Source organism: Diceros bicornis, chromosome 1 (genome assembly GCF_020826845.1).
Source record: "Diceros bicornis minor isolate mBicDic1 chromosome 1, mDicBic1.mat.cur, whole genome shotgun sequence".
NCBI lineage: Eukaryota > Metazoa > Chordata > Mammalia > Perissodactyla > Rhinocerotidae > Diceros > Diceros bicornis.
Genome location: NC_080740.1, coordinates 9,119,197 through 9,143,655, shown reverse-complemented (window position 1 = coordinate 9,143,655; position 24,459 = coordinate 9,119,197). Strand labels below are relative to the sequence as shown.

General features: G+C 38.1%; 1 protein-coding gene across 3 annotated transcripts in view; it reads right to left on the bottom strand.

The window, feature by feature from the left end:
• MSH3 (mutS homolog 3) overlaps window positions 1–24,459 on the bottom strand; it is a 176,915-nt gene that overhangs the window by 134,410 nt on the left and 18,046 nt on the right. For all 3 annotated transcript variants that reach the window (XM_058523611.1, XM_058523690.1, XM_058523772.1), the window contains exons 7-8: window positions 24,163–24,308; window positions 14,589–14,755 (exon numbers count right to left, since the gene is read on the bottom strand). In XM_058523611.1, coding sequence (XP_058379594.1) covers window positions 14,589–14,755; window positions 24,163–24,308 — 313 coding nt within the window. The remainder of the gene's footprint in view (window positions 1–14,588; window positions 14,756–24,162; window positions 24,309–24,459) is intronic.

The window sequence follows — 24,459 nt, the reverse complement described above, 5'->3', positions numbered from 1 at the left end:
TTTTCTCTAAAAATACTAACTCTGATATTATTCCAAGAAAGAGCTGCTTCAAAAAAAAAAAAGATCAATAAATCGACTATCTGGAATTCACAGTACAATGAAAAATAAATTATACACAAATGACATATCAGCTAAATGATGTTTCCTTTTCAAGTCAACAAATCTTCACTGTGCAAGTACTACAGGGACAAATGGAAAAAAAAAGAAAAAAGAAGGTCCTTGCCCTGTGTTGAACTGTGTTGACACGGATTGAATTGTGTCCCTCTAAAATTCACTGTGGAAATCTTAATCCCCAGGACCTCAAAATGTGACCATATTTGGAGACAGGGTCTTTACACAGGTAATCAAGTTAAAGTGAAGTCATTAGTGTGGGCCCTAGTCCAATATGACTGGTGTCCTTATCAAAAGGTGAAATTTGGAGACAGAGACACCATAGAAGGAAGAAGAGACATGGGAAGAAGATGGCTGTCTGCAAGCCAAGAAGAGAGGCCTGGCACAGATCCTTCCCTCACAGCCCTTAGAAGGAACCAAATCTGCTGATACCTTAATTTTGGACTTCTAGCATCCAGAACTGTGAAACAACAAATTTCTGTTTTTTAAGCCATGCCATCTGTGGTCCTTTGTTACTGCAGCCCTAGCAAATTAATACATCATACTAAAAGGCTCAACATCTGTTTAGAGATGCTTATAAACAAAACACTAGAATACCAAATAGATTGAGAAGAACGCTGGGTTAGTATCTGCCCATTTCAACAGTGTAAACATTCCAACCATGGCTGATTTTAAGCTACCAACGCTTTAACAACGTGACAGAAAATTCCTGGAAATTTCACAACCCATTCTCGAAAGCCACTAGAAGCCAGCTCTATCAGAGACCAGAAACGCAGGCATCGCTATCTAATATCCACAGGTGATTCCAATGGACAGCCAAGGTTAGAACCACAAAAACTGTAGGGCAGCTTCATAAAAGCAATAAGACTGTTAGGATACAGAATATTTTAGATGTGGGGAAAAAACACTGCACAATGTACGAATAGCTTAAAAATGGCAGAAAAATACATGATGAATGAAAGGCAAGAGCTGACATCTACTGAGCTCTCACCACATTCCAGGCACTGGTCTAAGCCATCACATGCATTCACTACAACTCTAGGACATAGTTCTTTTATTACACACCTGCTTTTGCATAAGGAAGCTGAGCCACAGAGAGGTTAATACCCACAGCTAATAAGCAAGAACGCTAGGATTCAAACTCAGGCTGTCTGGCCCCACACTCTGCACTTGGACCACTGTTCTGTGCCATCTCTCACTGTGCATGACACGTTTAGAGCATGGCAGTGAGCCTGGTGTAGCTAGAGCTCAGAGTTAGGGGCAAGGGTCAAGGTAGGAGGAAGTGTGCCACACTTCTGGCCTCAGGTATGTTATTTTACACGAGCAATGCGTTTGCAAATCAAACTTCTGTAAAACGGATCATTTTAAACCTTTTTGCATAACTCGTTATTTAAATGCATCAAATCAAATTAGAATGTAAAAATATCTAAAAGTCTGCAAATGAAATCTCTCTGTAAAACAAAATCACCTCCCCTTATCTTGTATCGAAATCCTGATTTTTATATATAAAGATTGCTCGCCAGGCAAAAAGCACCTATAATCACTTAGGAGCAATCAGCATGGCCCAGAGCCTCTGAGAACAAAAGCAGGAAAATCATACAGATGCCCTAGGCCACAAACAGAATTCTGCAAGATGAGGCTGCACTTACTACGCACCTGGAGCACAGGCAGCACTAAGCAGGAAAAGCATGTTTTCCACTTTTGAGGATAGAGGAAAGACATCCACACACACGTCACATCACCATGGCCCCAGGGGACTACTGAATTCCAGCACTGTTTTCTACATTCAGCCAGCATTCATCTTGGAATTGTACTTTTAAAAAAAAAATCACTCTTTGTATCTGTGTGTTTGCAGAGCATAATATATCAGCACTTTGACCAAGGTAGTATTTCAGTATATAGGATAATGGCAGGAGTGAGCACAACACACATCCCTGAAGTAAAATCTTTGCATTGTCAATACAGAAGAAAAGATAAACCGGAAGGAAACATGCAAGCAGGAAGCAAGACGGAAGCTTCTCTCCCTCCAGAAGCATATACTTCAGTGTGCACAGGGCCTTGGAACTAACCTAAGAAAGCCCTTTCCTTACAGCCCCAGGAAAACGACAGAATGTGACAAGAGGCTAAGCTCTGTGACTCTCTGTAGCAATACGCAGGTGGGAAGGAGGCAGAAGATGACAATCAAGCTGCAGGCCAGGCTGTTCCCACTGTTCTCTGGCAGGGAGAAGAGAGAGGATGGTATTCTGTACGGGTGGGCAATCTCTTGTCTTACTCACTTTAATCACCCACAAGTAAACTTTGTGATATCTGGGGGTTGACAGTTAAGAGCTACATAATAGACTGTAAAGTATACTTACCTATAAGGTAATTCATACACAAGCGATACTCTGACTTAGCAACTAGAAAGTGCACAAACTTAAAAAGGGCAGTAGTTCAGATCCCGGGCGCGCACCGATGCACCGCTTGCCCGGCCATGCTGAGGCGGCGTCCCACATACAGCAACTAGAAGGATGTGCAACTATGACATACAACTATCTAGTGGGGCTTTGGGGGGGAAAAGGGGGAAAAAAAGGAGGAGGACTGGTAACAGATGTTAGCTCAGGGCCGGTCTTCCTCAGCAAAAAGAGGAGGATTGGCATGGATGTTAGCTCAGGGCTGATCTTCCTCACCAAAAAAAAAAAAAAAGGGCAGAAATAACTTTATAGAGCACTTCTAAACTCCCAATATTTCAGTCAGAACCACAACTCGTATTTACATTCCTATTTGCAAGAAAAGTTATGGCTACTTAAACAGCATTAAACACCTGTCATTTTTCAGCTGGTTTGGAAAAATGAGGCAGAAGAAACTAGGCATTCAAGGAAGAGAGGCAGTGGTCTGACATAACTCCAGTGCACAGCTCCCCATCAACGAAAAGTTCTTTAAAGCCAGAATCCAGGTCAAGAAAACCATTTTACATCATTCCCCAATATCCACACATACTGACAGTGTATTACTCTTCCGTTGCTACTGTAACAAATTACTGCCAACTCAGTGGCTTAAAACAACACATATTTATTATCTTACAGTTCTTAGGTCAGAATTCCGACACTGGTTTCATTGGGCTAAAATCAAGGTGTCGGCAAGGCTGCGTTCCTTTCTGGAGGCTCTAGGGGAGAAGCTGGTTCCCTGCCTTCTCCAGTTTCTAGTGGCGGTCTACATTCCTTGGCTCATGGCCTCTCCCTCCATCTTCAAAGCCAGTGTCAGCAGGTTAAATACTCACATCATATCACTCTGACCTCCTCTTCCTTCTCATCTACATTTAAGGACTCTTATGATTCATTGGGCCCACCTGGATAATCCAGGGTACTCTCCCTATCTTCAAGTCAGCTGAGTAGCAACCTTAATCCCACCTGCCACCTTAATTCTCCTTTGCCATTTAACCTAACATATTCACAGGTTCCAGGGACTGGGACGTGGATACATCTGGAGGGCCACCATTCCACCTACCACAGATAGATAGATAGATACACATACACCCACACACGCTACTTGACCACCTGTGTCTGTTTCCTCATTTATAAAAAGGAATAATTTATAAATCATATAGTAGTTACTATATAATAACAGAACTACTTCAAAGGGTTATCGTGAAGATTACACGAGTTAATAATATGAGTAATGGTCATACAATATACCTACTATATAGTAAGAGCTTAATTAACTACATTTTACAAATTCTTATTTCATCTTTGTTTAAACTTTCTGTCACTGTGGAATGTGTTTTCCCAACACCTGTCCAGTCAAGTGTTACTATCCTAGGCCTCTGTTGCACGAAGCTTCCCTACATTCTATGAAACTGCATTGTCTAATACAGTAGCTACTAACCACAGGCGGCTACTGACACTTAAAATGTGGCTAGTCAGAATTGAGATGCACTGCAAGTGTAAAATACACTGTAGATTTTGAAAACTTAGTATGTAAAAAAGAATGTAAAGAATTAACACGTTGAAATGATATTTTGGATATGTTGAACTAAATAAAATGTATTATTAAAATTAATTTCACCTGTTTCTTTTTACTATTTTAATGTGGCTACCAGAATATTTAAAATTACATATGTGACTCACATTTGTGGATGCCGTTATATTTCCACTGAGTGGGGCTGCTCTAGACAGAATTAGTCTCTCCCTCTCGTGTACTCGCTTAGTATTCAGTTTGCTTTCCGATCACACACTATTCAGTCTGCCTTGTTTTGGAGTGATCTGTAAATGTGCTGGCTCTCCAAACACAGTCACGTGCCACATAACGACATTTCAGTCAAGGACGGACCACATATACAATGACGGTCCCTTAAGATTAGTACAGATAGCCTAGGTGTGTGATAGGCTACACCATCTAGGTTTGTGTAAGTATACACATGATGTTTGCACAATGACAAAATCTCCTAACGACACACTTCTCAGAACATATCCCCATCGTTATGCAACTCGTGACTGTGGATTGGTAGCCTTTATGGGCAAAGGCCAAGGATTTTTTAATCTCCATAAGATCCATGGTAGTTGTACAATAAATGTCTGTGAAGCTGAAAGCAAAGGGAAACATTATTCAGCTAACGTGTTAATTATATACATCATTTGATTTATTGTGAACAGAAACGCCCACAAGTCAGTTTGTCACTCTTCAAAGCAACTTTTTCTTGGGTTAAAGACAGGATTAGGATATACAGCAAATGGAAAGACAAAGTTTCATAAAACAATACTTAGCTTATTACACACAACGCACTCATTCATCTTCAACTCTATACTATTCTATCCTTTTTTTAAAGTGGCAATTGCAACCCATAGAACTGTTTCCATAATCCACTAATGACTTGTGACCACAGTTCAAAAAGCACTGCCTTAATGGGTCAGGTGCAGGTCCTTTCTGGCTGGATACAAACCATCTTAAAGACATCATGCGATACTTAGCACTCCCCTGACCTCAATGGCCCCACCATGCAACGACTGACCCTGTGTTGTGGTCAGGGTCCAACATGGCCAGCAGGGAGGGCATGCAGATCCACTTATCATGCATTCTTCTCTCTACCAGCCTTTCTATTAGGGTTGGGGGCAATCCAATACACCCACATGATATGTTCAGGGTCCATGTCCACTCCATGAGATGCAGAGCCCAACTCAGCCTGGCCAAGAAGAGTTGCTCCGAGGTGAAGGTACAAAGTAAGAGAAAAGTCCTGATGGCACTGAGGGAAAGAGTCCTGGGAATTTGTCAGAGTTTTCCGGACTGCTGGGGTGTGAAGGAGCTCCTAAGAAAACCTGGAGAAATGTCATCAACCTCAGTGTTAAGTACATTAAATCGAATTACATATTAAATCAAATACCAGACGGGTATTTTTCTTAAAGAAGGTGCAGGGACAAGGGGTAAGAGAGGGAGAGAGGTAGAGGCAGTTAGAGAAGAAAAGTGGTAGAGGTGAAAAAACACACCAGGACTTCCCAGACTTTTATTGCTCTAGGGATCAAGACTTGGGCTAGTGGCTAAAAAGAACTCACAAAAAGAGCATAGGAGGGGGAAGAAATTCCTGGCCTGAAAACAAGAGATAAGAGAATAATCTCAGAGTAATCAAGAAAAATAATGGAAATTAGTCAGAAATCTCCCTTCGGCAGAGAGGTTTGACAGGAAGGAGTCACTGAAAAGACTAATGGATAAGTCTAAGTCCACAAAGGCTCGGAGATAAGGAAGTCCAGAGGGCTCTGAACCAGGCTGGCCTCAAGTTTCTGACTGAAGGTAGAGAATGAAAGGAAGCTTTGCTAGAAGGGAAGAAAATGAAAGGAAATTTTCTTTGAACTATGAAGAGGGAAAGGGAAGAAAAACATAATTGAAGAGATCCTAAGGACAGATAGCTACTTGTATTAAGAGTTCAATTAAGGAGATTTTTGTATTTTATATTGCTATTAGGTTGTATCTTAATGATAGTAGAAGGTGGACTTACCAGCACCAAATAGGACTGGAGATCCTATTTGCCATTTACTACCTCGGTGATCTTGCACTTCCAAATAAAGCACTTTAGTTAATTAGGAGAGGTTATGCAATTAAATCTTCAACCCCAACGAACAGGCATATTTACAAAACTCAAGTAGAAGTAATAAAACAATTCCACACATCTCACATCATTGCTTCTGAACTTTCTGCTCAAGCGGTCTGGCCTCACCTTGGAAGTTCTCTGTATAATCAGTACGATCATCCCTCCAGACTCCTCAAATGCTGTTTCTTCCGATTCAACTACTGTAATAAACCTATTGCATGTACACCCCATTATTTTCAAGTAGAGAGATTCCTGAAGAGTTATACTCAATGAAAATGTACAAAGAAACTCATTATTTAAACCCTCTAGCAAACACTCTTAAGGAATAACTATCACCTATTAATTTATCATGTTTTAAAATCTGGATTTTCATATAAAGGAGTTAAGCACACCCATTGAAAGTGCTAGCTAGATATGTAAAAACTAGCAATACCAAGAAAGCTACTGAAAATACAATGGCATTTCTACTGGGCAAGAAGTTAATGTAATTTTTAAAAGGAAATCAATATAAAATAGATTTTTATTATTAATAGGACTTCCTCTTTAAACGTTTTCTGAGAGACAAACATTTTCATACTATGCGTGAGATTTATTTCTGCTACTTCATCTACTACCATCTCTAGTACCACAATTTTCTAATTCTGAATTTTCTAAATAGTAAAGTGAAATTATTATATAATAAACATAACGAAATAGAATGATAAAGGAGTCAAGTTTACATTTATCTTCTACTCTAGAAAGGAATGAAGAAGAGGAGAAAGACAGAATAGAAAGAGAAAAAATAAAGATTTCCTATGAGCACCACAGTAGAAAAGATTTCAAGTGCCAGAGAAGAGGTTGGAATCTTATCATCAATATCAATCTTTAAAATGGTTACATAACTCCTTGCCCAGGATAACTTAGTTATGTAGATTCCATTAATATCCACTGTAAGAGAACGTCCATGGAAACGTCAGGATGCTTAAATAAACTAATTTAAAGTGAGACTATTTTTTAAAAATTTTCTTAAGAATAAAAACAATGGGGAAAAAAATGATAGGAAATTAATATAGTCTTCTCAAAATGAGTTGGCTATATCCATACCATTTAAATACACATTCATCATCATATATGTTACATGTATGAATTTCCAGGCACTACAACAATCCCTCTGTTTATAAAACCCAAATCATTTTTCCTAGGAAAAACAAAAAATATCCATTATTCTCCTTATTACAAAAGTCATTTGTTTAATCATTCATTCATCAAGCAGTTATTAAGTACCCACTATATGCAAGCTACTAGGATAGGTACACAGAAGATCATTATTATACATTGTCTGTCACCAGCCATCCCTTCTCAGTCTTTTTCACAGGAAACTCTTTATCCAACCCCTCTCCTCAATACTGCTTTCTCTCCACTGCTTCACCCTTGATCTCTTTCATTTTCACTTTGCACAACCGTTCTCTCCAAACCCCACATCTGTCCTGCTCCGGGCTGCCATGCTCACCCTGGCAGGGCAGCCAACCAAACTGGTTTCTGCTCCCCAAGAAAACCACACTCTCTCATACCTCCATCTGCCTGGCTGTCATTCTTCAAGTCTCAATTCTGGCATATTTCTTCTGGGAAGCCTCGCCTAACTCCTTCAGGCAAAGCTTGATATTCTTATGCTACCATTGACTCTGTGCGACCAGAACACTCGGCACTTTCATTATAATTGTTTATTTCCATGACTACCACCCTGTAGATTGTAAGAATCTGGAAGGTAGGGATCTTATTCATTTTTTATCTTTGCCATCTAGTAATGAACTTGGCACACAGTAAGCACCAAATAAATGTTTTTAAGAATGAATGAATGAATTTATAATAATGTGCAACTCAGAGGATATATCAGTAAGGTGAGAATCTACTGGAAATATCTATCAGTACAGATATTTTTTAGGAATAAGAAAAGAATAATCAATTAGCATTTACTGCTAGCTACCTACATTAATAAAAGAAATCCAAAGGCAGAAAAAAATGCCTCAGAAAGGTGAACCACTATGAAAAATGGAGAGGAATCCCTTTCTGGGCCTCAAATCCATCAACTATATTTCTCTAAAACTCTGAGTTGGATTTTTTTCTCATTCAAGCAATGGTCCCATTTACAATGGATTTAGCTCAAACACGCATACAGAATCTAAATGACAAGAAGCAGATCCGTGTGTCGTATATCGCCCCACAATGAGCCCCAGCACGGTCCACTACCTTGTCACTCCCCCTCCACCTTCAGTAGCGCCATCACATCTGCGCGCATTACCACTACAGCCCAATGGTTGTTGTTAAATCAACTCACATTTTTTAAACTCAAATACCAACTTAAGAATCTTTCTGCACCATAAAAATTTATGAAATCATAGGTTTGATCCACTAATTACACGTTTTTAATACACCTTAAGTAAATATTTAACCAAGAAAGTAAAGAATGTTTATTTGTGAACCACTTAGAATTCCATCAGGTAAGTAAACCAGGTGCACCCCGCACTACCCATGGTGGCCGATGTGCTGTACAACCCATCTCCCACGCTTCCCCTGCCCCGGGGCCATTCCTCTTGCCACCAGGACTCACACATGATTTATGCCCTCTCCAGGCTCTCTGAATTCACTTGGTATTGCGTTTCCTTTATACTTTTGATTTTTAACTTAAATACTTAATATTTTGTAATAAGCAACAAAGGAGAAGCTTTATAAAAAGCTAATATGACTTCATCATTGTGACAGTATTCTGATGGAGGACTGGTAAAACTTGACTGTTATTTTTTGCATGCTTAGATTGTTAATTCAGCAAGGAATGGAAGGAGGACTTTCCCCACTGGTTGTGTTTTTAAAAATGTTCTAACATGCTTAAAAACTTTAGGTGACACTGAAAAAATAAAAAGCTGTTTAAATTATAAAAAATTTGAAAAGGGAGTTTTCTTTTTCCCTTAATCAGATTCGTCCATGATTAAACTCACCCATGAGTAAAACTCAGTTTTACTACAGTAAGGGTTTGCACATTGGCATTATCAATTTAATCAAAGTGCTTTTCAAATCTTATTTTAATTAAAATTAAACTAATATCAAGGAAGTAAAGTTCAGTCATACTTAGAGCAATCTCTAAAATCAGATCTTGACTGGAAGCACTTCAGCTTCTGGGAAGGAGGAGTAGACGTACTTTTCCCTATTTCTCCTGCTGAGTACAACTCCCTGGACATTACATATAAAATAAACATAAGACGACTCTGAAAGGTGGACAGAAAGCAGACAAGCTAGGGACCTGGAGACCTGAGGAAGGACACAGTGAGTTCACTAGTTTACTTGTTGCCACACACATCCCAGACTTGGAGCTGAGGAAGCTGACAACCAGTCAAGGCCAACAGCAGCAGAAAAGCCCCAACAAGCCTGCTCTCCCTAGACAAACCCCCAGGAAAGGTGCAGCCAAGCAAGACAGAAAACTTTTAGACAGCAGCCACTCTACTCTAGCCAAACACCACAGAAAAAACGGTAGTTCAAGCCCACCCAGGCTAGCAAAGGCTGAGGGGGGAGCCTCGACTTCCCTTCTCATCAGAGTGATCAATGATGTCAATTGGTTAGGGCTAGTTTCTAACCAAATATCTTTCTAAATGTCATGCAGCTTCAGAAAATTTTAACAGAGTCAATACTGCAAAAAACAAACACATATCATTGACCACACCATTTGCAACAGATAAATTATAAGCACACATCCCTACTTCGTCCTGGTTCTCTACCTAGCTCCTTACCCCTCCTTTCTGTTTCTTTCTCTTCTTCCTCCTACTCCCAACTACTGACATCCTCCAAACTCCTTGGTCTTATTTTTTTCTCTGTATACTTTTTTTCCCTTATGGAAACTGTTTATCTTGTTTAAATTCAACTCTCCCCTCTAGGCAGTAGACTCACCTGTTCTCTTCTGTCATGCCTTTCCTGTGCCCAGAAATCTTACTGCCTTCCATTAGGAGTCTACACTCCTTTGCTGGATTTTATGGTCCTCACCCTTTCTTTCCCAGCTCTCAACACGCAAGTTCCCCTCCAATCAGAAAAGTCTCCCCTCTGTCTTTCCAGCCTGTATGCCTCAGAGCTTACATCATTTCCACACACACAACATACCCTTCCCTCCTCCCCACTACCAATTTAAATGATCTGCAAATGTCCCCAGCCCAGCCTACCTCTTCCACAAAGCCTTCCTTGACTATGCCAGGGCCCAGGAAGCTCTCCTCCTCTGAACTCAAAATTGAGCATCACAGGCTCTGTTCATCTGACTTGCCTTAAAAATCAGTTTCTTTGAGAACTATAAAATATTAACTAATATTTGTTTATTGCTTTCCATAGCTTTCCTCTCGACAAGTTTTATAAACATATAACATCTCTAAGCTAAAGATCTTAACTGCAGTTAATACAGTGCTTAAAATCATTGCTTTCCCTTTGTTTCTCTCCATACATTCTTACAACAAATGGAAGAGGTAAAAATTAAGATAGTAAGACTGATTTCCTAAGATCAAAACTGAAATCTTATAAACACATTTTACATAAATAAAGATAATTAAGCTAAGAAAAATTGATAGTTTATCATTAATTATAAATAATAATTTTAGCTTAGTACCTTCTTTGACTAATAGTCATTCTAAATTACCACAGGATACAAGGTAAATAAGTCTGTACCTAGAGATATAAAAATAAATGTGAAGGTTTTAGTAGTCTTTAAATTGTGATTCACAAAATATAAAATCCTTTGGAGACCTCTTGTGGTCAAAGTTAAGAATATCAAAAAAACTAATACTTTAAAATGGATATTCTATAATTCAGAGCCATTCTTCTGCCTTTTCTCACACAGCTTTATTATTTCTTCAATATTAATAAAATATCAACAATTAAATGACAACAACAGCTGTTTTTACCTTCAGATTGACAGTGGAAGAAAAAGAAGGGATTCTGAGACACAAGAAACTACTTATCACTATTCAAAACGGACAAGTAGATAGCACCAAAAACACAACAAAACAACTTTTCTCCTTGAAATTCAATGCTATTCTGTTTAGTGGGATTAAATACAGAACAGAATTTGGCAAGCTATGTTCTTCATACCTAATTAAAAGCGTTCTCTATCCCCATTGCTAATTTTTTCTTTTCTTTTTTTAAAATATGGCTGGGAGTTGTATCTCAGGTTGATAAACGCTAAGTTTCACAGATGTTAAAATGGACCCACTAGCATTTAGGCGGAAAATTAAGATAGGACCACATCTCATACAATAAAGCAAAATTTTTAAAAAGTGAATTAAAAGTTGAAAGCTAAAAATTAATTTAAAAAGAAAAATACATTGACTAAAGTAAAATACAGATGATTATTAAAGTATTTTCAGAATGAGGAGAGATCTTTCTAGGATATAAATAAAGGATATAAATAAATGAAATAAATAAAAATTAAAAAATAAAAATAAAAATAAAAAATAAAGGAATGCTACCATAAGCATGGGGGACTTAATTGGTCCAGGCAGTCTACTAAAAACACACAGAAATAGTGAATTAAAATATAATAAAAAATGTTTTTTCAAGAGAGTCAAAAAAAAAGAGGAAATCCCAAGGGCCAAGAACAGTAAGAGAGACATAGCTATAGGTGGGAGGAGACACCATAAAGGGCCATCCACAGAGCGTAGAGTAAGAAGGTCCAACATACTCCTGACAGGAGTTCCAGACGAGAACAGGGGAGAGACAGTATTAAAAGAGATAATGGCTGACAGGAATAATAAAAATAGCTTCCATCTATGCAGAGCTCTCTATGCCTGCTGGGCACTGTTTCAAAGCCCTTTACCTTTATATTAATTTACTTAATCCTCACAACAATCCTATGAGGTAAGCACTCTTACTATTCCTATTTTTAAAAAAAGGAAACTGAAGGACAACACAATTGAGTAATTTACCCAAGGTCACTAAGGGGAAAGCCGATTTTCCAAACCAAACCCTATGTCACAGGAGCCACACTGACCATTTGACTTTCAAATCTCCACTATTCCATTCTGTCCAAATTAGCTTTAGATATTCCACAGAAATGTAGATTAATTTTTGACTTTGCTTAGTCCATCATGTGAATAAAATTTTAAAAATAAAGTAAACATAGGAAAAATTATATATTCCCAAAGCCAACCAAAGAAATACAAATTAAAACAAGAGAAGGCAGTCACCAAATTTGGTAAAACCCACATATGACACCCAAACTATCTCTGGTATGCCAAATGGCTTTTGAATCTCATTTGATGAATAAACATTTAGGAATATCCCCAGACAATGCTGCCTGCCAGCCAAAAAATTCAGTTTTGGCAATGTTTTTGTGGAATGTTTTGATATTTTACTGAATTTTGCCTTTATCATCTTATAAAAATAAGTGGAAATCAAAAAGACGAGTGTTGATTCAATTGATCAACTTTAGTATCAATTACATCTCAATTAATCGAATATACACTCAGTTATGAAGAAAAATGCAAAAAACTTGACGACGAAATACTGGAAATGAAGTTTTAGAACACTATCTTAAAAGTTTTTAGAGATTTTATTAACTTTTTTAGCTCTCCGAGAGCAGCACCCCTTATAAGTCTACTGTCTGACTTTTAATTATTCAAGTTTGAACACACTGTCAGGAAAACGATTAAGAACAAAATAAGAGAACTTTAATAAGGACTTAAATAAGAGCTTTGTAAATGTTTATACCCTCTGATCCAGTAATTCCACTTTTAGGAATTTAGCTTAAGGAAATAATCAGAAATGCACATAAATATTTCTATGCATGAATATTCTTTACAGCAATATTTGTAATACTTAAAAAAATATAACATAATGAAAGGGTATAGATAAATTATGATCCACCTACATCACTGAATGTTATGCAGTCATTTTGTTTTCATGAGTACTCAATGAAATATTAGGAAACGAAATGATGTTCTCTAGGATTTGCTTCAAATAAATAATCCAGGTAGGAAGGGTTATGGATGAAATGAGATTGGCTGAGCTGAGAAATGTTGAAGCTGGTTGATGGATCATGGGGGTTCACTATACTATTCTGTATAATTTTGTATATGTTTGAAATTTTCCATAACAACGTAAAAAAATATATGGGGAATTTTAACTAAAAAAATGGGATACAAGTCTGATTTTGCAACAGGAATCCAAGTTTATAAGCAAAAAAAAGGTGATATACATATGCAGAAATAATATACCAAAAAGTTTAACGGTAGTTATCTCTGGGTTGTAGGATTTGACTTAATATTTTTATCTTTTTTTTTTTCTAGCTCCCAATTTCTCCTAAATGAATATGGATTACTGTTACAATGAAAAAATATATTATGAAAGCTACTTTAAAAGAAGTTCAGTTCAAATGAAAAAGGAACACTCAACTCTAAGAACAAAGAAACATATGGAATTTTACTCAGTTTGACTTTCCAACTGATTTGTCAACCCACAAAATGGAAATCTTTATGGCTCCCCTGCCTAGTCTAAAGTCCAAATTCCTCAATATATAAAGTCCTCTTCACTCGAGCCCGAGCCCACCCTTCCAGTATCTTCTCCCACCATGCTCCTCCAGGTAGCAGTATAGAATCTCCCCAACCACACACCTTCATGTTTGTCACTTAATACATCCTGCTTCGTGAATCAGTCAGTTACGTACACATCTGCTTCTCCTATTGGATTATAAACTCTGCCAGACACAGACCACAACCACATCTTCTTCCTCTGTATGCCACAGTGCCTAACACACTGCCTCATAAATGAGACATGTGACCTTAGATCTAGTAAATAAAACTACTAGACACAGCCACAAATTGAAACTTGCAGCAGCACAGATAAAGCATTTTCAAAATTATATAAACTACCTAAGAAACGAACTCTAGGGCCGGCCCCGTGGCTTAGTGGTTAAGTGCACGCGCTCTGCTGCTGGCGGCCCGGGTTCGGATCCCGGGCGCGCACCGACACACCACTTCTCCGGCCATGCTGAGGCCGCGTCCCACATACAGCAACTAGAAGGATGTGCAGCTATGACATACAACTATCTACTGGGGCTTTGGGGGGAAAAATAAATAAATAAATAAAATTATAAAAAAAAAAAGAAACGAACTCTAAATTATCTCGAGAAACTGAAGATTAATTACCAAATAATATCATTAATATCATAAACTCTTTAATTACAAAATAATATCCTTAAATAATACCATAAGCCCCTTTAAAAAGATCAACTTCTGAAGTCCTACATTAAGGTGATATTACAGGTAATTTTGTTTATCTTTTTTGAAATTTCTACTACTACTGTTGAAATATTTTTACAAGTAAAATCTATTTTTAACAACTTTAATAAGTATCAGTTCTGGATTAAATCTAAGTTTCAGTATCAATACTGTTTTCCAGCAACGTGCCCACTCACCTAACAGCCGTGGCTCTCTGGATGAGCATCTCTGTTTGCTCCGACAAGTCTGATGGAAGCAGCAGCTCCACAGGCTGCAGGCTCAATATCCGAGTTTCCAGCTCTGAACGGGAAGCAGAGTCCTGGAAACTATCAAACACAACCTCACCTGTGGCAGGCAGCACTCCCTAAAAACAAATAAAAATAGAATGTCACAGAAAAGATTTATTTTTCCCAATAATAAATGACACAGCATAAATAAACATGGAAATAGTGAAGATGACACACTCACTAGTACGTACTCCATCTCTAAAGTGTTTGAAAACCTGTTTGCTTTCCAAGACTCTTACTGAAGAAGTCAGATTCACCATATGCTAGATAGGATTTTAGAGAGACACCCCGAGTCCAAGTCCTGGATCTAACACACCTGACAGAGTGACTGTCACAAGTCACCAAACCCTATTGGGCCTCGGTTTCCTCCTCTGTAAGTAGGAATAAAACAGCCTACTTCCCTTACAGGGTTAATCTAAGGGTCAAATCAGAAAACAAATGTGAATGTTTGTAAACTGTAAAGCACTGTACAAATAGTAGCTGTCATCACTAAAAGTCATAAATTATATGTTCCTAGTAACCTGGCCACCAGAGTAGTAAGGAATTACTATTTCATTATATAAAATTAATAAATAAAAGTATAATTTTTTCCAAAAACAAAAAGAAATATAACAAACCTGAATGAACACAGTAGACTGTGTAGATAGGTACTCCCCTATCCAGGGAAATAACCAGGATAACTAAAAGCCACCTCCATCACACCAAGCCAACAATAGCAGAAATAAACTGGAAAAGATCATTTTTGGAAGAAGTGAAAAAGTTAAAAAATTTACCCAAGATCGCAGGGTGATAAAATGGTGGAGCCAAGACTCACGTAGTCTGATTCCACAGGCCACATTCTTATCCACTACTGAGCTTAAGAAATGTAAGGGGCTAGTTACAGACTGCATTAGCTGACGGGAGGAAAAACAACCAAGCCCTACACTCCTACGCTGCTGACGGAAAGTCAACTGACAGCCTCTTCAGAAGACAGCCTGGCATTTTTCTAGGAAAGTTGAAAACAGCCATACCCTATAACTTAGCAATTCCTCCCCTAGGTATACACTCTGGGCATATGTATACCAGAAGACATGCACAAAAAGGTTTACAGCAGCATTTTCTGTACAACCAAAAACTGGAAAGAACCCACATGTCCATCAACAGAAGAATGAATAAACTCTAGATAATAAAATGAAATACAATGTAGCAATAACAATGAAAGAACTACTACAGTAACACATGTAAATAAATCTTATATACACAATAAACAAAAGAAGCAAGACCGAAAAGGATATATACAACATGTTTGTACATAGTTTATACAAACTATATACTATGTATAATATACTAGACATTTAATATATAATATAGTATATTATATTAGATAAAGTATAATATACAATATATTTGTATATAGTTTCAGGTGGTAAAACTGGAACTAAAAGCAAGGAAATTATTATCATAAAAGTCTGGATTACGGTCACCTCTGGAGGGAAGGGGTCCTTCTGTAGGCAGTGCTATACTTCCTGACCTGGATGGTTGTCTCACACTACACTGTAAATTTCTGTTTTATGCACGTTTTCGCTTGACTATTTTATAATGTTTTTAAAATCCTCATTTTTGGCTCAAGGAATTTCCTTAATTCTAGCCCAGAGGCCTTCTCTAGTGTTCAGATCAGATTAGTACACACACATCAGCTTATCTCCCAATCTACAAACCAAACATTTACAGAAGTTCAAGTAACAAATTTATCAGCCAAATTCCCCTGTGACTTTTTAAATCAGAGAAATGGTCTATATTGTAATACTCGCAACATCTATTACTCTGTGTAATACATTGACACTAAGAAACCCAAAGTCAACCTGTATAAAACCATGCGCTGCCCAGACTGACGGAAGAGGGCCTGATCACAATGGTACTACAACAGGAAAGCCTCTGATTTAAGACTAACTACCAATACCCAAAAGACGACTCCTAGGAAGTAGCTGGGGAATGTGTGAACTCATCACAACAGGGAAAACCCAGCAAGGGCAGTGTTGAGGGTAAAGGAAGATGAGGTCCATTTCAGCCAGTTTGAGAAGTCAGGGCAAATTCTGAGTGCCTTGTCCAATAAAGAGCTGGAAGCAGGAGCCTGGAGCTCAGGAGAAAGATGCAGCCTGGACCCGGAGTTCTGGATGTCATCGGCCCAAAAGTGGTTACTGAGGTCAAGGACAGGTGCCAAGAAAACGCCTGAGAGGCTAATTATCATTTCCCATTTTTTCACATCCCAGTTCATACACTACGGTTAACTTTGGCAGTAGGCCAGAGGGTATTTCTAAAAGCACTAAGCAGGAGTTACTACTGTCAACTTGGTTCTTCAGACTGAGTTTTGGGTAAATATAAAATAGCACATTACATATGTTAAAGCTTAAAAGCAAATAACCTTACTATCTGTAGACACGCCCAACTGCCTGAGGCTAAATAAAAAGTGCTTCTCAAGGATAAAAAAATCACTTAGAGGTGAGTGACATCAGCATCATGGCGGAGTGAGCTTTCCCGTGAATTCTTCCCCCACAAAATACAACAAAAGTAACAGCCACAGACCAACAACGGAATCCCAGACAGTCAAAAGCTGGAGCGGAGGGATCCACACTGCCGCACATCTGAGAGCGGAACGTGCTGGGCCCCCAGAGGAAGTGGGGAGAGGTAAGGAGAACTCCGCTCCCTCCCCATCAGATCAGCGATCCGGTCCGCGCGGCTCCCAGAGAGGGGGGAGGGGCGGCCCTCGGCGGGAAACTGTAGCTCTTCGGGCGCTCTCAGCCAGTGGGAAACTCCCGCACAGAGGGCTCAGAGGAGCCACAGGGCTACCATCAACATCTGAGCAACCCAGAGAGCGGATAAAGAGGGGCAAACGAGAAGCCTCCCACGTCAGGGACCCAGAGGGCAAAAGAGAGAGCTCCCCCCTCCCCGCAACCCGGAGTCCGCAGCTCGACCAGATCTAGCGGTCCGAGGCAGACCTGAATAAACTGGACTGGACCCGTGGATCGCAGTGGGGAAAAGAAACAAAACAAAACAAAACAAAACCGCGCATCGCAGCAGAAAAACTGGGGCAGAGCGCAGGGGGCTTAGACTACACAGCCCTTTACCACCACACAGTGGCGGCAGGTGGAAATTGCAACCAGAGACTTCCAGGATGAGGAAAATCAAAACCAACACAGGAACCACAATGCAAAAATATATGAAATCACCAGACCAGAAACAAAATGACAAGCACCCAGAAATCAACCCCGAAGACACAGAAATCCATAAACTAAATGACAGAGATTTCAAAATAGCTATCATAAAAACACTCAACGAAATACGAGACAACACAGACAAACAATTAAATGAGATTAGGAGTTTCTTCACAAAAGAGATTGAAATCGTAAAGAAAAACCTATCAGGGCTGATGGAGATGAAGAACACAATGGAGGAGATAAAGGAGAATCTGGAATCTTTAAAGAACAGAGCTGACAATATGGAGGAAAGAATTAGCACTTTAGAGGATAGGAATACAGATATACTCCAGATGGAAGAAGAGAGAGAACTAAGACTAAAAAGAAATGAAGAAAGACTCCGAGAAATATCGGACTCTATTAGAAAATGTAACATAAGAATTATAGGTATTCCTGAGGGAGAGGAGAGGGAAAGAGGAACAGAGAGCCTATTCAAGGAAATAATAGCTGAAAATTTCCCAAATCTGGGGAAGGAGCAGGAAATACCAGTAAGCGAAGCCAACAGGACTCCTATATATATTAACAGACAAAGGCCTTCACCACGACACCTAGTGGTAAGGCTAGCCAGGGTCAACGACAAAGAAACAATATTAAGGGCAGCTAGACAAAAACAAAAAATAACGTACAAAGGAACTCCCATCAGGCTCTCAGCGGATTTCTCAACAGAAACTTTTCAGGCTAGAAGAGACTGGAATGATATATTCAAAATACTAAAAGACAAAAACTTTCAGCCAAGAATACTCTATCCAGCAAAAATATCCTTCAAATATGATGGAGAAATAGTAACTCTCCCAGATAAACAAAAGCTAAGGGAGTTCATGGCCACGAGACCGCCATTACAAGAAATACTCAAGAAGGCCCTCAGGCCTGAAAACAAGAAGAGAAAGGGAACACAAAGCTTGGAGTAAGGAGAAAAGTAGGTAGACAAAATCAGAGAAATAGTAGATCTTTACCGGAATAGGTTAGCAACCACTTAAATACTAAACTCAAAGATCAAAGGAAGAAATTCACCAAAAATAAATTTAACCTCATCACTGTAAACACACAGCCACAACACAAGATAGAATAAGGTATAACAAGAGCAACTTAGAAGGGGAAGAGGAAAGTGACTGAATTGACTTAGTATAAGGAAATAGGAGGCTATCAGATAATGGACTATCTCATACAGAAGATTTTTCGCCCAAACCTCAAGGTAACCACTAAACAAATAATCAAATTAAAACCACATATGATAAACAAAGAGAAAACTAGAAGAATCATAAGACAGAACAACCAAACTGAATTGGCAGTCCAAGACAAATGGGACAAGAAACAAAGGAAATGCAAAAGAACCAGAAAATAAGTGACAAAACAGCAACATTCAACCCTCATATTTCAATAATTACCCTAAATGTAAATGGATTGAACTCTCCAATCAAAAGATACAGAGTGGCAGGATGGATTAAAAAGCAAGACCCAACAATATGCTGCCTTCAGGAAACACATCTTAGCACTAAAGACAAGCACAGGCTCAGAGTGAAAGGATGGAAGACAATACTCCAAGCTAATGGCAAACAAAAGAAAGCAGGTGTTGCCATACTCATATCAGACAAAGTAGACTTCAAGATAAAACAGGTTAAGAAAGACAAAGAAGGGAAATATATAATGATAAAAGGGACACTCCATCAAGAAGACATATCACTTATAAATATATATGCACCCAACATAGGAGCACCAATGTACATAAAACAACTATTAACAAACCTAAAAGGAGAAATCAACAACAACACAATAATAGTAGGGGATCTTAACACCCCACTTACAGCAATGGATAGATCATCCAGACAAAAAGTTAATAAAGAAATATTAGACTTAAATGAAAAACTGGACGAGATGGACCTAGTAGACATATACAGAGCACTCCACCCAAAAACAGCTGACTACACATTCTTCTCAAGCGCGCATGGAACATTCTCTAGGATAGACCATATGTTGGGAAACAAAGCAAGCCTCAATAAATTTAAGAAGATTGAAATCATAACAAGCATCTTTTCAGACCATAAGGCTATGAAACTGGAAATGAACCAGGAAAAAAAAACTGGGAAAGTGACAAAAATGTGGAGATTAAACAACATGCTACTGAACAACCAATGGATCATTGATGAAATTAAAGGAGAAATCAAAAACTATCTGGAAACAAACGAAAATGATAACATGCCATATCAAACCATATGGGACGCAGCAAAAGCGGTCCTGAGAGGGAAACTCATAGCGATACAAGCCCACCTTAACAAACAAGAAAAAGCCCTAATAGGCAACCTTAAATTACACCTAACAGAACTAGAAAAAGAAGAACAAACAAAGCCCAAAGCCAGCAGAAGGAGAGAAATAATAAAAATCAGAGCAGAAATAAATGATATTGAGACCAAAAAAACAGTAGAAAGGATTAATGAAACAAAGAGTTGGTTCTTCGAGAAGATAAACAAAATAGACAAACCCTTAGCCAGGCTAACTAAGAAAAAAAGAGAAAAGGCTCAAGTAAATAAAATTAGAAATGAAAGAGGAGAAATTACAACGGATACCATGGAAATACAGAGGATTATAAGAGAATACTATGAGAAATTATATGCCAACAAATTGGACAATCTAGAAGAAATGGATAAATTCTTAGACTTATACAACCTCCCAAAATTGAACCAAGAAGAAATGGAGAATCTGAATAGACCAATCACAAGTAAAGAGATTGAAATAGTAATCAAAAACCTCCCAAAAAATAAAAGTCCAGGACCAGATGGCTTCTCCAGTGAATTTTACCAAACATTCAAAGAAGATTTAATACCCATCCTCCTCAAACTATTCCAAAAAATAGAGGAAGATGGAACACTTCCTGAATCATTCTATGAGGCCAACATCACCCTGATACCGAAACCAGACAAAGACAATACAAAGAAAGAAAATTACAGGCCAATATCGCTGATGAACATTGATGCAAAAATCCTCAACAAAATATTGGCAAACCGAATACAACAATATATTAAAAAGATCACACACCATGATCAAGTGGGATTTATACCAGAGACGCAGGGATGGTTCAACATCCGCAAATCAATCAACGTGATACATCACATCAACAAAACAAAGAATAAAAACCACATGATCATCTCAATAGACGCAGAGAAGGCATTTGACAAGATACAACATCCATTTATGATAAAAACTCTCAATAAAATGGGAATAGAAGGAAAGTACCTCAACATAATAAAGGCCATATATGACAAACCCACAGCTAACATCATACTCAACGGGGAAAGACTGAAAGCCATTCCTCTGAGAACAGGAACGAGGCAGGGCTGCCCACTCTCACCACTCCTGTTCAACATAGTACTGGAGGTTTTGGCCAGAGCAATTAGGCAAGAAAAAGGAATAAAAGGAATCCAAATAGGTAACGGAGAAGTGAAACTCTCACTATTTGCAGATGACATGATTGTATATATAGAAAACCCTAAAGAATCTGTTGGAAAACTGTTAGAAACAATCAACAACTACAGCAAAGTTGCAGGGTACAAAATCAATCTACAAAAATCAGTTGCATTTCTATATGCTAATAATGAACTAACAGAAAGAGAGCTCAAAAAGATAATACCATTTACAATTGCATCAAAAAGAATAAAATACCTAGGAATAAATCTTACCAAGGAGGTGAAGGACCTATACAATGAGAACTACAAGACATTATTGAGGGAAATCTACGATGACATAAAGAAATGGAAAGATATCCCATGCACGTGGATTGGAAGAATAAACATAGTTAAAATGTCTATATTACCTAAAGCAATCTACAGATTCAATGCAATCCCAATCAGAATCCCAATGACATTCTTCACAGAAATAGAAAAAAGAATACTAAAATTTATATGGGGCAACAAAAGACCCCGAATAGCTAAAGAAATCCTAAAGAAAATGAACAAAGCAGGAGGCATCACAATTCCTGACTTCAAAACATACTACAAAGCAATAGTAATCAAAACAGCATGGTACTGGTACAAAAACAGACACACAGATCAATGGAACAGAATTGAAAGCCCAGAAATAAAACCACACATATACGGACAGCTAATTTTCGACAAAGGTGCTAAGGACGTGCAATGGAGAAAGGAAAGTCTCTTCAATAAATGGTGTTGGGAAAACTGGACATCCACATGCAAAAGAATGAAAGTGGACCATGTGCTATCGCCATTCACAAAAATTAACTCAAAATGGATCAAAGACCTGAAGGTGAGACCTGAAACTATAAAACTCATAGAAGAAAAAATAGGCAACACACTATTTGACATTGGGTTTAAAGGAATCTTTTCGGATGACATGCCTACCCAGACTAGGGAAACTAAAGAAAAAATAAACAAGTGGGACTTTATCAGACTAAAGAGCTTTTATAAGACAAATGAAATCAGAATCAAGATGAACAAACAACCAACCAGCTGGGAGAGAATATTTGCAAAACATACATCTGACAAGGGGTTGATCTCCATAATATATAAAGAACTCACACAATTGAACAACAAAAAAACAAACAACCCGATCAAAAAATGGGCAGAGGAAATGAACAGACACTTCTCCAAGGAAGATATACAGATGGCCAATAGGCACATGAAAAGATGCTCAACATCACTAATCATCAGGGAAATGCAAATCAAAACAACACTAAGATACCACCTCACGCCCGTTAGAATGGCTATAATCACCAAGACAAAAAACAACAAATGTTGGAGAGGATGTGGAGAAACAGGAACCCTCATACACAGCTGGTGGGAATGCAAATTGGTGCAGCCTCTATGGAAAACGGTATGGAGATTCCTCAAAGAATTAAAAATAGAGATGCCCTATGATCCAGCCATCCCACTACTGGGAATCTATCCAACGCACCTGAAATCAACAATCGAAAGAGGCTTATGCACCCCTATGTTCATTGCAGCATTATTCACCATAGCCAAGAAGTGGAAGCAACCTAAGTGTCCCTCGACTGACGATTGGATTAAGAAAATGTGGTATATATATACAATGGAATACTACTCAGCCATAAAAAAAGACAAAATCGTCCCATTTGCAACAACATGGATGGGCCTGGAGCGTATTATGTTAAGTGAAATAAGCCAGAAAGAGAAAGACAAACACTGTATGATCTCACTCATATGTGGAATATAAACCAACACATGGACAGAGAAAACTGGACTGTGGTTACCCGGGAAGTGGGGGTTGGGGGTGGGCACAAGGGGTGAAGGGAGTCATATATGGGGTGATGGACAAACAAAAATATACAACCCAAAATTTCACAATGTTAGAAACCATTAAAATATCAATAAAAATAAAAAAATAAATAAAAAAAAAATAAAAAAAAAAAAATCACTTAGAGCCATTCAACAGTAATGCTAACTCCCTGAGAGAAAGGCTTATTGGTTAAGCAAATGTCAAATGAACACAGTTATGCAGCCAGAATAAGAAATTAAAAGGTACTTTGGAGACATTAGGGTTCTAAGAATTTTTGTTGATATTGTAGCTGATTGCAAAAGTCAGAAAAAACAAAGAGAATTAGTTATTACTTAGGCAAGGAATCCTACTTTTGCTTAACAGAACAAAGGAGTCTAATAGTTCTGAAGAGCCCTAAAATGTCTAAGATTTTGAGCAGAGTCCAGGTAGGTCTGAAAACAGGCAAATCTGCTCACAAATTGCCAGAAGGGAAGATCAATAAAACTATGATTCATAAATTATATTCACCTGTAAGACTCCTTGTAAATATTCCTAATATTAATTAAACATGGAGTCTAGTATTGGCCAATTATCATTTCCCCTTAACTATCCTTTCCTCCAAATCTACATATGAGAATCTCATAATCATTTGTGTTTAATTTCACATCCCTAGAGGAAATATGTAAAACCTTTTGCTAACCATGCATGTGTTGGCTTAGTGTTTTATTCTGCCATCTGTACACTGCCCACATGCATGCTTGTCACTGTGTCTATCTTCAGCCCTAAACTCCTAGAGCACATGGACTGAATCTATCTGGATCTCTCCATAGCACAGAGTGCCAAGTAGCCATATGAGAGCACAATTATAACCAGTGGTTTAACATAAAATTACGAGGAAAATGATTTTCTAGTGCAATTACTTGAGGGCACAATTCATCAGAGATCCTCATTACAAACCACACATGATTACTCATATCTAGAGACACCATGAACATCTATCACTCGTTCTTTAGCTACAAAGTACTTACCACGATTCCAATGAAAATGTTCCCCTTTTTTTTGTCTTTAACATTTTCCTTATTTTCACAGATACACAGAAGATAGCTCGTAGAAGTATCAGTCGTTATCTCATCGACATTTACAGCATCATCTAGCTTGACTAGAGGATTCACATGTAATAATTATTAAAGAAAAACATATGCTACATTCCCATTAACTGTTTTCACCTTTAAAATAACGATTCGTTTTCTTGAGCATTTTTGCTCTGTGCAAAAATCTTCCATACAGCAGTCATTCTTCTGATTTACTCTGATCATAGTGACATG